Here is a 16,032-nt window from a genome sequence, read left to right as displayed (position 1 = left end):
TAACCGCAGCAGAAAAGTGCCGGGAAGGAAAGGGATACCCAGCTGCGGGCTTCTGGGCTGTTTCTCACAGATCTCTACAGTTTGGGTTGAAAACGTCAATGTCCAAAACGGGGCTGATGCTATAACCTACCTCCCCGGGCTGTGGAAAAGCGCCGAGAAGCAAAGGGCAGGAAAGCGCTTTCGCATCTATATCGCGCTTCGAGAGAGTTCATTTACGAGGAGAAAAAAAATGCAGAGGGGCCACATCGGCGCCACGGCCGTCGGGCGCCATTACCTGCCTCGGCAGTCACCTGGGAGCCCGCGTCCCGCGCCTCGGGAGCTGAGCGAGGAAGTTCGAGCTCTGCGCGCGGACGGGCGCTCCCACAGGAGCGCTGCGAGGCGCTGGTAGGAGGGCTGCGGGGCGCCGAGAGCAGGCAGCTCCGCGGCCCGGCGCCACTTGCTCGGCCCCGGCCAGCCTTGGGCCCGAGCTCCCCCTGGCGGCGCCGTGGGACGGCGCTTAGGCCGTCCCGCCGACGAGCTCGCGTTTCTGCAGGCCCGCGGGAGCAGCCTCCAGCCGATTTCCTCCCACCCAGAGATTGAGGCCTCCGGGCCAATCAGCGAGCCCCAGAGCCGTCCTCCCCTCCACCCTCGGCGTTTAGGGGGCGTGGCTTTCCAGTTTAGCCAATGAGAGGAGGTTTTCGTCCTCCGGCCGCAGGAGAGTTGTGAGGGGGTGGGCTGGGAAGTGGTTTCTGTGGCAAGATGGCGGCGAGCGGCCTCCGTCGGGCTGCCGGTGCGGCCAGCAGCTCGGTGAAGCCCATTTTCAGTCGGGACATGAGCGAGGCCAAGCGGAGGGTGCGCGAGCTGTACCGCGCCTGGTATCGGGAGGTGCCGACCACCGGTGAGAGGCATCGGCGTACGCGGGACTCCGGAGGCAGCCGCTCAAGGTCGCAGCCGCCCTGGCCTCCGCTTTCTTTCGGGCCGAGCTGAGGTCACCAACCTGGGCAGAGGCTACCCCGCGCGTTTCAGGGGAGGAGGGTCACCCGATTCTTGGTGGACCCGAGCTCAGACCAGCCGTGTCCAATATCCGTTCGGCGCTTCGGCTCCCATGTTCCGCTGTGATTCTTAACGAAACCCTTGGAGAGAGAGCAGGGACTGTCAGTGACATACTAATTTTATAGGGAAGGGAACTGAGGCACCGAGAGGCGAAGTGACATGCCCAAGGGCCAAAGCTAGCCCGTGGTGGATCTGGAACCCAAAGTCCACTCGAGCCTTAGAAACTATTTCAAACTGTGTTTACAGACGCCCCTAGATTACCTGAATAGCCAAAGTGGCTGCCGGGCTTGGGCGATCACCTGGTACCCACATCTCACAAAAAAGGCACAACCAGAGAAGGGAGGTGACTGTCCCAAGGTCATCCATAAGTCAGCGATGCTTTTTCCAGTCCCTCCAGTGAGATGTTTTCCCCTCCCACTTTCAGTCTCCCAAGTCTTGCTCCGTCTGTTCTTTCTACCTGCCCCTAGGAATCCTTAGGACTCCTCTCCACCCCCTGCTCACCTACCCTCTACTGTTCCAGAACCGCTGCAATCACTTAGATGTCAGAAAATCAGTCTGTTCACCTGATGCATTAAAATATAAGCTGCAGGGTGCACAGACTTGGTTTTCTTATCATCGCCTTCAGTGCTTCCCACCCAGAGTACCCGATGAAAGGAAGGTTGGGAGAAATCCATCTAAACTGTCAAGGGCAGTCAGTGCGCATGCCAGGGACTGGATATTTTGTTGTCGATTTAGCGTGTTTCAATGCAGACCATCATGCTGGTCTGAGAGGGAAGGTGTTTTTCAGGCTAGCTGGCACACCAGAGCACCCCGAAGAGCGCCAGGTCCCTGCCTGTGTTTAAAGAGTAGAGAATGTGGTGGTGACTGGACTTGCCTCTGGGCCTTGCCCCTTAGTAGCTGTGTGACCTTGGGCAAGTTATTTTATCTCGCTGTGCCTCAGTTTCCTCATCTGTAATAGAGGAAATAATAGTACCCTCTTCAGAGAGTCACCACATTAAATAGGTTAATATCTAGATGGCTTAGGATAGGGCTGGCACTTAGGTGAGCATTAAATGTTGGCTGCTACTGTTCTTTGTATTGTTATTGTTATCACCATTGATATTTGATATCACCCCAGCAGGAGACTCCTTGCAGGAGTACTTTGATGGGTAGGAGCTGCGACTGCTCCTCCGACTGCTCCTCCGCAGAGTTCCTGACCACCAGCTGACTTTTTGAGATATTGTTGATGACCAGAACTTACAGGGAGGCTAGGGAGGGAGAAACGAGAGTGAACTACTGGTTCAGGGACTGCAATGCAAGTGCCTTAAGGGGACAGATGGGTAATGGGTGTGGGCAGTGACTGTAGCAAGTCACTGTTTGGAGTGCGTATTTAGATTCAGAGGTTTCAGAACATGTTTCCCTAGCAGAAAGAATACTTCTATGAGTGCCCAGAACCCTTTCTAGTTACGGGGAGGAGCGGGAGGTAAGGAACACTTGGAATTGATTTGCACTGGGGTTTCTCAGTAGTGCCCCTTGTGCTGAATGATTCTTTGTTTTCTGGTGCTGTCCTGGGCGTTGTAGGATGTTGGCGGCCTCCCTGGCTTTACCCTCTAGGTGCCAAGTGCATTCTCCCCGAGACGAACCAAAATGCCCCCACACACTGCCAAATATTGGAATATTGGTGGTGGTTGGTGGGGGGCATGCATGGGAAAGTCACTATTGGTTTGAGAACCACTGATTTAGACCAAAGGACAATTCAGAAGGCCTTTCTCACTAGTGGAGGGTTGTGTTCAGGGCTCAGGATGAGAGGAACAAGCCAAGGACAAAGGTGGAATCTTTCTTGAGACAAGCGTCGCTAAGCTGGGAGGATGGGCATTCAGGGATCTGTGAGCTTACACTGTAAGCAAAACTTTGCATTTGTGCATGTGACATTTTCCTGAGGAGAAGATTCACACACCCAGCGCCCCAGTGTGTGGCTTGGAGGCTATGAGACATGGGAGCGGTGGGGCCAGTTCCCTGGGTACACTTGGAGGCACCTTGTTTTTTTCCATGGTGGACAGGAATCTAGTATAAAAATTCAGGGGAGGAGCCCTGGCTGGTGTAGCTCAGTGGATTGAGCACAGGCCGGTGAAGCAAAAGGTCACCGGTTTGATTCCCAGTCAGGGCATATGCCTGGGTTGCAGGCCAGGTCCCCAGTGGGGAACACATGAGAGGCAACCACACATTGATGTTTCTCTCCCATTCTTTCTCCTTCCCTTACCCTCTCTAAAAAATAAATAAGTAAAATATTTTTAAAAATGTTTCAGGGGAGGGTTGTACTGATAGCAGGGGAAGATTCCTCATATCTTTCCTTAAAAAAGCCCCAACTGTAATTTTTTCAAAGATTTTATTTATTCTTAGCGGGGGGAGGGAAACATCAATATGTGAGAAAAACATTGGTCAATTGCCTCCTGCGCACCCCCACCTGGGGACCTGGCCCACAATCCAGGCATGTGCCTTGACTGGGAAATGAACCAGCCACTTTTGGTTATGCAGGTTGGCACTCCGTCCAGAGCCACACCATCCAGGGCTAAAACCGAATTTTTAAAGGACATCATGTGCTTCACCGAAGTCCCAGGTCATGGAGTTTGTGCCATGGTTTTAGGCATTTATTTAATCAGGGGTTGCTGAATATGGTGATTCATGTTTGCATTCATGGGTAGCAGTCCCTCCCATTAGAATTTAAAACTGAGAGAATAGGACCTACATCATAAACTTCTCTCCCCTTCCCCCGGGAATCTGTCATGGTAGTTGCTGGCTGGACTGAAGCCTCCATCCCTGCACAAACCCGCAGCAGTCTCCCTCACTGCTACCTTTGTGTGGTGTGCCAACCCACACCACACCATTTTCAGGATTTCAACCCATTATCTTTTGCCAGATGTTCCACATAATAATAACACTAACACTCATTGAGGGCTTATTCCATGCCAGGCACTGTTCTAAGCATCTTGCATTGTCTCAGATCCTCACAACCACTCTGGAGTTACGTGTGCTTTTACTGTCCTCATTTCACTTGTACACACACTCAGACACAGGGAAGCGAATGCACACGGGATCACATAGCTGGGAAGGGACAGACCTGGAATTTGAGCCCAGGTTGTTCACACACTTGAACTATGCTATACTGGTCATCTCCCCAAACAAAACATACACTCGAGGGCTAGCACCACATCTCACGCTTCTTCCCATCCTCAAGCACCGAGCGTAGGGCCAGGCTAACATTTGGTGAGTGTGGTGGATAGGCAACTTGTGTTTAATGACTGTCCATTGACTGAATTAACAACATCTTAACCATAAGACTTCTACCCTGAATCATGTTTTCCCTCTAGTGAACTTATTCCAGCTAGACATCTCTGTGAAACAGGGGCGGGAGAAAGTCCGAGAAATGTTTATGAAGAATGCCCACGTCACAGACCCCAGAGTGGTGGATCTTCTGGTCATTAAGGTAACTGGCCTTCCCTGAAGGATTCCAAAGACTTGTCAGAGCTTTCCAGTCTTCCCAGGTGGACATTTTGTTTCCAAGATTAAAAAGTAACTGCTGGGTTAGCAACTGTTGCCTAGTGTTTCAAAGGAACCTGGAGATTATCATCTGGTTAAATAGATTGTAAAACTGTGCAAGGGAAAATCCATTGGAGCTTGCATTTTATAACTAAAAAATAAGGTATAGGGATAAAAGTTGGAATTCTTATTAACCTCCTTCCTAGAAGTTATGGCTCCACCTGGTTGCCAGTTTACAGCTGGAAGAAATAGGCTGGTTGGCTGAGTCCTGTGTAAAGGGGTCAAATCCTGGCCCTGATTCCGTCTCTCCCCAGTCACACAAGCATCAGTGGGAAGGGGCTTTAGCATGTTAAGTAGAAATAGAAGCTAAGCCAGTCAGGTTAGGCATCATGGAGCAGGAACCTGCTGACCCGTAAGTCTCTCCCCTTAGACCAGTTAGCCGCAATTAAGGAGTATCTGAAAGGCCCCAACGATCATTTAGTCCAACACCTCATTTTCCAGATGCAGACACTGGTCTAGACCGAGTACGTTACTCACCCAGGTCACTCCTGTCAGTGCCAAGCAGAAGACAGAAGCCTGGCCTTCAGTGTTGTATTCTTTCACTGGACCATTTTGACTAAAGACCTCTCTCCTCGCTCATGCAGGGAAAGATGGAACTAGAGGAAACGATTCAAGTGTGGAAGCAGCGGACCCACATCATGCGATTCTTCCGTGAGACAGAAGCACCAAGGCCAAAGGATTTCCTGTCCAAGTTCTATGTTGGCCATGACCCATGAAGTTATTCAGTGCATGTTGATATTTAAATACATCAAAGTATGAATAAACTCAGTATATGATGGTCCCTTCATGATAGCATTCCCCTGGTGAACCAATGGGAAGTTCCGTTTCTGGTCTCACTTTTTGCCTGAACAAGTGTGTCCAGGGTATACACACCACCTGTTGGTTCCCTTTTCCTGAAGTGTGGGGTTTCCTGTAAATTAAACTGGATTCTCTTTTTCAGAGCCTCGCGTGTTATAAACAGGAAAGATGAGGCCATCTGTTCCAAAATTGTCACACTGGATATGAGGGGATGGCATCATTATTTATCTGTATTTCTTCGGCCTCCAGGATTGGATAGTTTAGTGGTCTGGCACAATTCTCCAAAATTAGCCAGCTCTTGCTGTTGGAGAGGGACAGAAGTCGAACAGAGGAGCCAAGCTGTTTTTTCCTGGGTTTTGAAGAAAATGGCTGCTCAGAGGCCTAGCCCTTCCATTTGCAACAAGCACAGACAGGTCCTTAAGATGAAATTAATTTCCTAGTCAATTAGGCTCCCTGCTGGGGACACAGATGTTCAGCACACAGAGAACAGAAACACTCCAACTGGTTTTTGCAAAGTGGTGTGGCTTTAAAGGGACACTGAATAGTGACCCAGGTTAATGGGTCAGTATTTGGATGTATCTGCTTTATTTGGATGACAGTCCTCTGTTCCTTCCCTGGACTGTCTAAATCCTGGAAAAGGGGGTTCAGTATTTACAGTCATCCTTAGGGTTTCCAAATTTTTCAGCACCGACAACCCTTTGATTATCCCTTCAACTAAGGACCCAAGTTTTAAAAGAATCATTTTAGTATTTTTCAAGTAGTTTTAAACTAATAACCAAAGCTTCTATGATTGATTGCTATGTGACAATTAGCTAGTGTTACTCAACACAAAAAGAGGCTTGAAGGTTTAATTCACCTGTGCAGCCTCACTGAGGGAAGAGTTTCTGCTGGGTTTTATAAATAATGAAAATAGGCCCCAGGCCCCCATAACTGTGGGCCTGTAGGGGCCTGGAGATCCCGGGTTGTAACCAAGGACATCATGAAGAATGCCCACGTCACAGAGTGGAGAACGAACAGCTAGAGCCTACTCATGCTGAGACTACGGCTGTCAGTTAGTTACACACTGCTGATGTTTATCATGTTTATTCATCTGATTGCGCTCAGTGGACAGCACAACTCAGGGACCCTCCCAGAGCCTGGGACTCTGGGCTGTGGTCATAGACCATGCAGGAGGCTTCCCTGGGCCCTTCTGCTGACAGGCAGGGAGGAGAAGCTGTGAGCATCACCATTTCTTAATGCAGTTAGGGCTTGCTCTTTCCCGCACTTCCTGACCTGTAAGAAAGGAAAGCCACAGTGAACTGGGGCAGCAGAGCGGTTCTTGACCCACAGGCTGGAAGAGACTTCCACAGAGTGGTTCCACCAAACAGGAGAGAGGCGGTTCAGAATCAATTTGACTGTTCATTCATACATTTACTAAGCATTCACCACAGACCAGGGACTGGGGGCCCAAAGGTATAAAAATCACATTCCCTGCCAGCAAGAAGTTCCGAGTCCAGTATAGTTTGGGGGAGGGAGTGGTGTATGTGTATAGACACATAATGCTGAGTGTCACCAGAGAGGTACTGGTCAGTCAGAGGAGAGGCAGTCCTTTTCCAGCAGAGGTGTGTGGGAAGACTCAAAGACAATGAGGAACTGGTGGAAAGAGCAGTGGGATACAGCCCTCCGAGTGGGAGGATCAATGAGCCGATGCTTGGGAGTTAAGTAAGAGCATGGGAATTCAAGAAATGGTGAATACTAGGGGTAGGTGTGTGGCTCAGAATATGGGAGATGAGGCTAGAACAACAGGTATGACCAGAACATGCCAAGCCTTGAATGCCAGACTAAAGAATCAGGAGTGTCCTCATCTATGACGGTAATGCCACCACACAGCACATATCAGAGCACCAGAGTCAACACAAGAAAGCTGAATGGGACAGGCACTGCGGGGGAGGGTTTGTGGGCAATGGTGACCAGGCTGTGGTGCCCGTGTCCAGGCTGTGCCAGTGCAGAGCTTGGTAACCATGGCTGTCCATGGTGAGAATCTGCAGCTTCCAAATTTCAGTGTGCAATGAAGCTGTTTGTGGTGCGTGTGTAAAGCATATTAAATTGGAAAAAAAAAAAAGCCCTGGCTGGGTTGCTCAGTGGATTTGGAGTGTCATTCCATACACCAAGTGTTTACAAGTTCCATCCCTGACTAGGGCACATATGAGAGGCAACAGATTGATGTTTCTCTCTCTCTTTAAAATCAATAAACATCAGGTGAGGATTAAAAAATCATTTTTTTAATTGTCGAGAAAAGTTGGGGGTAGACAGAATAAAGGCAAATGAAAAGGCTGGCTGGGGTCCAACCCAGTTGGAAGGACCCCAGGGAATCTGTAAGTCAATATGACAGTTCCCCTCATCCAACACAGAGAAAAGGCAAAATAAAAACAGCCACCAAGTGAGTCAATTCATTAAAGCTCTGAACTCTGCTCTGAGCATCCAGATGCTGCTTGCTACCAGGCCATCGGTTCAGCCTCTCCACCCCTTCCCGCTCCTGGTTCATGGAGGGGAACAGCAGGTCTTACCTGTTAGTCGTCGTCATCATCGTCCTCTGGGACAAAAATGTCATGCTCCTCGAGTAGAGCAGCAAAGTTCTTGCTAATGAGCGTTCCAACATAGAGAAAGGGGATCACAATGGAGAACACACGGAGAAGGCCGAAGGACATCTGCAGAGGGTCAGAGCGGCGGCTGTGAGCCCCAGGGCCCACTATGACAAGACGGCAGAAGGCCTGGCCCTCTCAGGGTCATTCCCCCTAAGGACCCCAGACCCACCAGAAGCAACCTGATTTTAAAGCCCTTGGGAAATTCAGAGCAAAAAAATTAGAAGAGATAATGCGATCTTAGGGCATCAAAGCAGATGCCGGAAGGGAAGAATAAAGGCACTCTAGACATCTAAAAATTGGGGCACAACCTGCTAATTACTTGCAGATACCTATAAACAAATGGGTGAAAAAGTACTGAGGGATGGACTATAGAAATAAGGTTCGGCTCTACTTGAAGACACTAAAGACATGAAAATGGATTACATGAAAAAGATGTACAGTGAGGGATATTCTACAGAGTTCTGGAAGTAACAGGTTTCCTGGTGACTGAGAAATTTGATTTCACCAAATTAAATTTTAGAAACAGGTGTGTTTTGAAAGGTGAGCATGTCTTTACACTGAAAAATTAACTTCATAAGTGGTCTCCGGTGTTGCATAAAATCTCAACATTTCCTTTTGTATTTTTCTATGGAGTTCCAAAACATTTCTTGTTCAGCTATGCCTTTTCGTAGAGCATCTCCTCCCAAACGCCTTCCTGCTTCTTGCTATGAAACAGCCCTGAATTCACTCGTTTGTGTGAACTATTAGAGGCCAGGCGTGCAGCTTTTCAGTGTATTTGTTTTCTAACTCCCACGCAGTCCTGGGGTCAAAAAACAAACGGGACTGTTACATTTTACTTAGAAAGCCCCAGGGTACTGAGGGCAAGTAAAAGCACTAGTGGTGGAAAAAACAGAACCTGGTTGGGGCTGTAATAGCAAGAAACCTGGATCCTTGGACCAAACTCAGCTGCTAGCTTGGGGCACTGGCTTCACCATTCTGACCACCACCGCCACCACCCCCCCTCAACAAACATGCTCTTCTCCATTCGTAAAAACAATGACTGTAATCATCCCGTGCACACCTCACAGGACTGCAAATCACATAATTTAAGTACTAGGTCAAAACTCACTTAAAAAAATATAAGGCCCATCTCAGCTACACTTCATTTACAAAGCCCCTTTATAATTCGTTATTTGAGCCCATCAACTCTGAGGTAGACAGAGCAGAGAGGACACACGTCTTGTCTATATTAGACGCGTAAAGCCCAGACTTCTGGCTGCGGAGATGGACTTTGACACCGCGCTCCCCATGATAAGACAGTGCAAAATCCCATCTTTCTCAGTTCTTGCCGCCCATCTTCTAGGATCCGACTCTAAACACTCAGCTCAACGCCTGGACCTACACCCTCCGCTTCCCGCCTGTCAAAATTAGCGCATTAGAGCAAAATTTTATCCTAGATCTGTCTTCCGGTCTAAGGCCGCCGTTTGATTGGCCTTTGCTCCTATCAAATCAAAGTTGACGAACCATGATTGGCCTCGGCACCTTTGCCCCGCCTCCAGGCAGACACTCACTTTCACGGGCTTGGGCAAAATGGCGCCGCTGCGAGTAACGATGACTGACCTCGACGGTACCAGGTTCCGACCTGAGCCGCCCAGTCCGGCGGAGATGCCGCCATCTTTCTTTAAGGTCGGTCCGCTCCGGAGAGCCACGGATCGGACGGGGGCGAATACCAGCCAGCGAGCCGCTCCGGACGCCATCCCTGGCACCTAGGCCCTGGCACCGCCCTCGGAAAGATCACTGCTTCAGGCCTCGCGATGCTTTCGGGAGCAGACGAGAGGCCCAGCCTCACGTTCGGTGCCGCGCGCCTAGTTCCTGTCGCGGTGGGAGGGAGGCACTTGTCGCAGTCCGCTCGACGTCGTGACGTCACGAGGATGACGGCGAAGCCCCAATCCCCCTTCATTCCAGGCCTAGTAGGCGGGACGGTGAACTAGTATCGACTTTGGGAAGGCTTCAGATTTCAATCATTGTTCCCCATCCAGGACAGCCAGACCTTGGCCGAGCAGCCCTCGTGTGATTGTTGAAATAAACTTGAGTGACCGAAATGAGTAATAAAAAGCTTAGTGTTTTAATCGTACAAAAAGTACTGTCACAATAGGAAAGAGAAAATCCTGGAGTATCCGTATAAAACAAGGGGCAGTGGGGCTGGGAAGCTCTCCAGAACAGGGCTGGGAAAGTGGCCCCTCTTCCTTGGAAACGTTGCCCAAGAACCGGTCCCGGACGCTGGCCCCGCGTTTCAGCCTCCTGGCCTTAAGAGGCTCTGAGCCTGCCTATAGCCCTAGTTGGGCTGTGGGGCTGCGGGAGGACGCAGTAAGGGAGAGAGAAACAGACTGTGTGTACTGGGGGTGAGGGCATCCTCTGCCCAGGCTTTGCATCTTCTATCCAGCTATTGTCACCATGTCCATAGGGCATCAGGCTAGTCTGGCCTCTGGCTCTATGGAGCCAGCCACTTTGCCTTCCAGAACAATCGAAAAAGAAAACACCTGGCCTGCTGGTGAGAGTAGCAATGAGAGGGTCTTGGCAGGGAAACACTGGATGACAAGCAGGACTGTAAACAAATTCCCAGGTGGTTCCAGAAGCAGGAAGACCTCTCTGGGAGCCAGGCAGGAGAGAAGAATTTATCACAGGGTACCAGGAATCCTGTGCCAAAGCTCCTAGAATGCCCAGGACTGAGAACCAACACAAAACGGACTCCCTGGGAGAACCACACTGCCTGCCCATCTCTTCTTCAGCTTCCCACTTAGCTTCAGGAGCTGGCTGCTGTGGACAGAACACAGTAAGGGTTTCTGCTGACATAAAAGCTACCAGTCCCTCCTGGGTGACGGTCTAGCACCATCTGCTGACAGGCCAGTCAGGTTGAGGAGGAGAGAGGATGGGCCCCTAACACTTTCTGAGCAGCATGAATCCCTCTATATTGGCTGATGGCTCTCTCCCACTGAAGGACTGTTCCAGACTGTAGGGTGAGGGTCACATGTCCAATCTTCCCACCACTCAGGAAAAGCTGAACCCCAGAGACCCCCATGATATAATAAATCCACTTTCTCTGATACTATCAGTCTGAAACCAACCCTGTAGCTAACCTCTGGTTTTTAAATGTACATGAGTCTCCCCATGTTGGAAATTGTGGCTGAGTTTGGCATGTAGATGAAAGGCAAGGTGGTCTGTAGGCACGTAATATTCCCTACCTTCTCCATTTCACTAATATTCCCGAAGACAGGGCCAGTCCAGCCCAGTGTCAGGAGACTTGGCCCTCACTCCATGACTGCTGAGCAAGCCACCTTTGCTCTCTGGGCCTCAGGAAATAAAGAGTTTACAAGCAATGATTCCTCAGTCCACTCCAGGCACAAGGGTGGATCTGGAACCTAGGGAACCCTCCTCAAAAAAAGGAACTTTGGCCCTGGACAGTTGTTAGAGCATCATCCCGATATGCCACAGTTGCAGATTCGATCCCTGGTCAGGACACATGCAAGAATCAATCAAGGAATGCATAAGTAAATGGAACAACAAATCAATGTTTCTCTCTCTCTTCTCCCTTCCTTTCTCTCTCTCTAAAATAAAAATTAAAACAAATTTTAAAAAATCAACTTTGGAAATGAGTAAACATCAGACTCCTGAAAAAGAACTGGCCCTCATGTCCTGACCAGCAGGACAAGGGCAGAACCCAAAAGGTCCAGGTTCAGGGCCTATCCTGTTCCTCACATTTTGGCTGGCTCTCCCGGGCCCTCTGCAGCCACCCCCTCCTCAGCTCCAGGATCTCCTGGCCATACCTATTGTGCAGGGTAGAGAAGCAAGAGGTCTCCGGGGATGCAGGAGTCTGGCCCCTGCTTAGAAGGAGGCTGGCAGGGCCCTGTGACTCACATTCAGCCGAGCCCCGCCCTGCTGTCGCACTGCCTGCCACTTCTGCCAGGCCCATGGGGCTGCAATCCCTGGAGAGGGAGTGGCCTTTCTCCAGACCCGGAGATAAGTGGTCAACAGCCTGGGGCTTACAGTGGCTGGTAATGGCCTTCCAGGATGAATGGCGATGCAAGGCCAGGCTCTGGCGGGCATCACGCAACTGGTTCTCCAGCTCACGTACCACAAGGCGCATGTAGCCAAAGCTTGCACGGGACAGCGCCTTCACCCAGGCTTCCTGGGCTGCGGGTCCATCAGCTGCAAGTAAGTGTGGACGCACACCAGGGGCATCGAAGCGGATGGTGAAGGCAAACTCCTCAGGCACAGGAGCCTCTGCCAGTTCCACGGTGCAGCCCTCCAGTACCACCAGTCCCAGAGGGGCCCGGCCCTCTCGACTCTCGAACGAGAACAGCAGATTGCCCTTGAGGACAAACCAGCACCTTCGGCCAGTGCCACTGGGGGTGGACGGGGTCCCTGGGCCCCCCCAAGTGCGCAGGAAGCCCATGTGGTCTGCTGGAGAGTTGCTTAGTGCGTAGTGGGCCACACTTTTCTTGTTCAGCTTCATGGCTCCCATAAGAACTGTGAGGCAAGAGAGGTCGCCACAGATCAGAAAGGGAGGCAGCCCCTGTGTCCCTATGGGGAAGAGTGCTGGCTCTGGAGGAGACCTGGGCCCCAGCTCTGTGTGCCTTGAGGTTCTCAGTGGCTTCACATGGGAAATGAGCTAGTCTCCCCTGCCTTTCCTTTGAAGGGCTGCTGCAAAGGTCATGAGAAACGCCAGATATCAGAGGACTCAGAGAAAAGGCTAATGTGATTGATTCAGACGAGGAGTTACGGCAGGGTTTTGACACAGCTTTTTAAAATTCAAAGAAACAGGCCCAGCTGAGAGAAAATGGACCCCAAGCCCATAAAAACCACTGTGCTTAAATCATCCCCTAATCTGGGGGCCCCTTCGTGCCAACGCTGAGGACAAACGTCAAGGGCTTGGCCCTCTTGACTCATGGAAAACTGAGGCCCAGGGCAGTGAGAGCCAACTGCAGAGTCACACAGTCAGTAGAAGCAGAGCTTGATCTCTCAGTTCGATTCCCTTACACCTTCTGGGGGCAAATCTTGGAAATGGCTCACTTACCAGCAGAGTTGCTGGGCGAGGCTGGGGCCTCTCTTTTCTGGCCACAAGGCTCAACCACTTGACCACGTGATTTCCAGTGAGCCTGCAAAACAATTCTCACACCCAGTCAAGCTATCCTAAATGATGAAAACTCTTGACTCTGGGGCCCAGTGAAACCACCAGGCCTCCTCCAGGAAGCCTTCCCAGGCCTCTAATAATTCCACACCAAACCACCTAGCCAGGCCAGGCTCCTAGGAGCAATTTAATGGGCTGGGTCCTATTGTCTTGACTCATTATTCAGACCTCAGCTCCTTGCCCTCTGAGGCTAGGTCAGAGTTAAGTGCCTTTATAACTTCCTGCGTTTCCCTTCTCACACTTGGCACACAGTTCATTTGTGGGCTTTAATTCAAATCCCCTAATCTGAGAGGCGTGCCCTGATCACATTATCTAAACTGCTCCTGACCACCAAGGTGGTCTGACCCAAGACCACCCAGCCACAACACCCTCGTTCTGACTTCCTTCATTCCACGAAGAACTCCCCAGAACGTCTGGACAGGGCCTCCGCTTGGCTCCCGCTGTAGTCCCAAAACCCAACGCCCGCAGGGCTGGGGAGGCCCTCAGGAAGTGTTTGTGGAGGCAACTGGGAATACAACAGAGGAAGGTACAGACTCTCCCTCCTGCAGCCTGCATTTAGACGGGGAGACACGCTGTAAACAAACGGACAGAAATTAATCATGACGGGCGAATTACAAATTAATTGAATACTAAATAAAGTAAGGACCGGCCAAGACAGGGGCTATGAGAGAAGTTAGCAGAGCCCTGGGATGGGGGAGGGGCCGATCTAGAAAGGGCGTCCGTGGAGTTGATCACAGAAGTTCGCTGGAGGCGTGACCTCACCTTGGTCCTGGGCCCAGCACTCGGGAGCAGAGGGGGTCGGGAAGCCACAGATATGTCCCTCCTCCCCTGCCGCGTGCCTGGGGATGTGTGTTCCTCCCTAAAATCCTCCCAGGCCGGTACACCGGTTTTTCCGGATTCTTTTGTTGGAGAAGTAGGCTGGGGCGTGGGACCGACCCGTCCGTGGCCCCCGCGGTGGGCACTGAAATAGGGGTCACTTCCCTGGGACCTCCCCGGCTCACGCCTTAGAGCCGGAGCGCTGCTGCTCTCTCGGTTCCCCGGTCCGCGAAAAGAACTGTCCTGCCACGTCCCCGCGGGCCACGCCTTCCCCGGGGGCCACCTCCTCCCGGAGCCCGTCTGGCTCCTCCGCGCGGCCCAGCGCGCCGAAGCCCAGGAGGGTGGCCCGCAGAGTTTGGCTGCGGCAGCTCCCCGGGGTGACCCCGTCTCCGGACCCTGCGTTTCTACGGGGCAGCGAACTCGGCTGCGGGAGCCAGGAGACCCCTCCTGGGCAGCTCTGGTTGCAGCCGCCACCCGCCCCGTCCAGGACTCACCAGGCCTGGATCCCCGAAGATGCCCCTCGATCTTCGCGGGAAGGAAACTGAGACTGAGAGTCCAGGACCCGCCTGAGCCACAGAGCAGGTCCGCGGCAGGCCCCCTCGAACCCAGGGCCCCACCGTCCGCCGTCCTCAGAGTAATCTATCCCCCAACTTCCACCCCCAGCCTCCCCCCGCCCTCCCCCTCCCCCCGCCCCGCGGGGGCTCGGAGACTTTCTCTTCTGACTCCAGTCCCGCTCTCCCTGCCCCGCCCACTTCACCGCAGCCCGGAGCCTGGGAGGCCTCGCCCCGGCGCCTCCTCTGGGCCGGCTCCTACTCAGCCTGCAAGGCCCGGTCGAGCTTCCAGGCCACTCGTCTGGGCCCCTGGAGTCGCCAGGTCTCTGCTTCTGGGGTTATCCATTTCCGCTTGGGTCTCCCGCTGGCCGGCCATCCGGACCCGCCGTCCCCAGACTCTGCCTGGGGCTGGTCCAACGGGGAGACAGCCTTGTGTTGGGTGTTAACTTAATCTATTTCAAGTACATTTGCTTATGATTTAAGTGAAGTTGGTTTATTCCACTTGTTTATGACCAAACAACAACAAAAAAGTTGCTTTGATAGAAGTTGGAAGTCAGTTGTGCCAGGAAGTCATCATTCTAATCTGTTGTCATTCATAAGCCCCGCTGACTACGACAAAAGGACATTTACTATGTATACTGAGAGTGGGAGGACTGTTTGAGAGTGTCAGGGCAAGGCGACTCTTCCATAACTTAAAAACTCTCCCAAGACCCTTGAGACACTTGCTCCTACAAGTGGCCAAGGCGACTCTTTGCGGTGGGTGGGTTGTGGAGCTAAACTTCGCAGAAGTCTGAGACCCTTCCCGGGTCTCAGAAGTGATAATCCTCAGAGCAGCTCAGCCCTCTGCTCTAATACTGGCCTCTTGGTTCCCTAGCAACAGTGCTCTAGCAAAAGGGACTTTTACTTTTGCACTGGCTGCCGGAAATCAGCTTTTTGGTTGGTCACTGCTAACTCTCCAGAGTGTGTCCTCATATAAAGAGGCACACCTCATATCACCTTCACCTTCCCTTGCCAGGAGCAATAGCGTGATTACTCTGTCATTTGGATTATGTTATTCCTTTATTTGGTTTATTTTTTTTATTTTGATTTTATTTATTTACCTTTAGAGGGGAAGGGAAGGATAGAAATATCAATGTACGGTTGCTCTTCGTGAGTCCCCTGCTGGGAACTGGCCTGCAACCCAGGCATGTGCCCTGACTGGGAATCAAACCGCGATCGCCTGGTTCGCAGGCCCGCGCTCAATCCACTGAGCTACACCAGCCAGGGCTATTTGGTTTATTAACAGATATGATATTGTCTTGTGAAATTACAATTCACACAACGAACCTGAATTGCTGGAGGAGTAGCCTCACCTTGGTCCTGGGAGGCCACAGATCTGTCCCCCCAGTTCTAAATAAATATAAATTGTTGGAAAAAGCAGAATCAGTCTCCAAGTATAATGTTTGCTACCTCCCCCCCCCCCCCCCCC

The 16,032-nt window shown here is 51.5% G+C and overlaps 3 protein-coding genes across 6 annotated transcripts; 1 reads left to right on the top strand and 2 right to left on the bottom strand.

Annotated features, from left to right (window-relative positions):
* The first annotated feature begins 698 nt into the window (after positions 1–698).
* On the top strand, positions 699–5,395 carry NDUFA6 (NADH:ubiquinone oxidoreductase subunit A6). The gene is made up of 3 exons (XM_037068404.1): positions 699–877; positions 4,380–4,495; positions 5,193–5,395. The coding sequence occupies exons 1-3, from the start codon at positions 739–741 to the stop codon at positions 5,322–5,324; spliced, it is 387 nt and encodes a 128-aa protein (XP_036924299.1). The 5' UTR covers positions 699–738; the 3' UTR covers positions 5,325–5,395.
* A 1,078-nt stretch (positions 5,396–6,473) lies between these two features.
* SMDT1 (single-pass membrane protein with aspartate rich tail 1) lies at positions 6,474–9,897 on the bottom strand. The gene is made up of 3 exons (XM_037068396.1): positions 9,581–9,897; positions 7,953–8,093; positions 6,474–6,678 (listed from the first exon to the last, which is right to left on the bottom strand). The coding sequence occupies exons 1-2, from the start codon at positions 9,764–9,766 to the stop codon at positions 7,956–7,958; spliced, it is 324 nt and encodes a 107-aa protein (XP_036924291.1). The 5' UTR covers positions 9,767–9,897; the 3' UTR covers positions 6,474–6,678; positions 7,953–7,955.
* A 218-nt stretch (positions 9,898–10,115) lies between these two features.
* On the bottom strand, positions 10,116–14,784 carry PHETA2 (PH domain containing endocytic trafficking adaptor 2). Of its 4 annotated transcripts, XM_037068395.1 has the most exons (4): positions 14,508–14,642; positions 13,084–13,165; positions 12,142–12,536; positions 10,116–10,826 (listed from the first exon to the last, which is right to left on the bottom strand). In XM_037068395.1, exons 3-4 carry the CDS (start codon positions 12,529–12,531, stop codon positions 10,317–10,319), a joined length of 900 nt encoding a protein of 299 aa, XP_036924290.1. In that variant the 5' UTR covers positions 12,532–12,536; positions 13,084–13,165; positions 14,508–14,642; the 3' UTR covers positions 10,116–10,316. The 4 variants fall into 4 exon arrangements, with proteins under 4 accessions (XP_036924290.1, XP_036924289.1, XP_036924287.1 ...); XM_037068394.1 differs by lacking the exon at positions 13,084–13,165 and having other exon boundaries at positions 11,925–12,536; positions 14,508–14,784; XM_037068392.1 differs by lacking the exon at positions 13,084–13,165 and having other exon boundaries at positions 14,508–14,776.
* Between the last annotated feature and the right edge of the window lie 1,248 nt (positions 14,785–16,032).

This window comes from Sturnira hondurensis, unplaced genomic scaffold (assembly GCF_014824575.4).
Source record: "Sturnira hondurensis isolate 20B ecotype Veracruz unplaced genomic scaffold, ASM1482457v3 Scaffold0017436, whole genome shotgun sequence".
Classification (NCBI taxonomy): domain Eukaryota; kingdom Metazoa; phylum Chordata; class Mammalia; order Chiroptera; family Phyllostomidae; genus Sturnira; species Sturnira hondurensis.
This window is presented reverse-complemented; position numbering and strand designations above follow the sequence as displayed.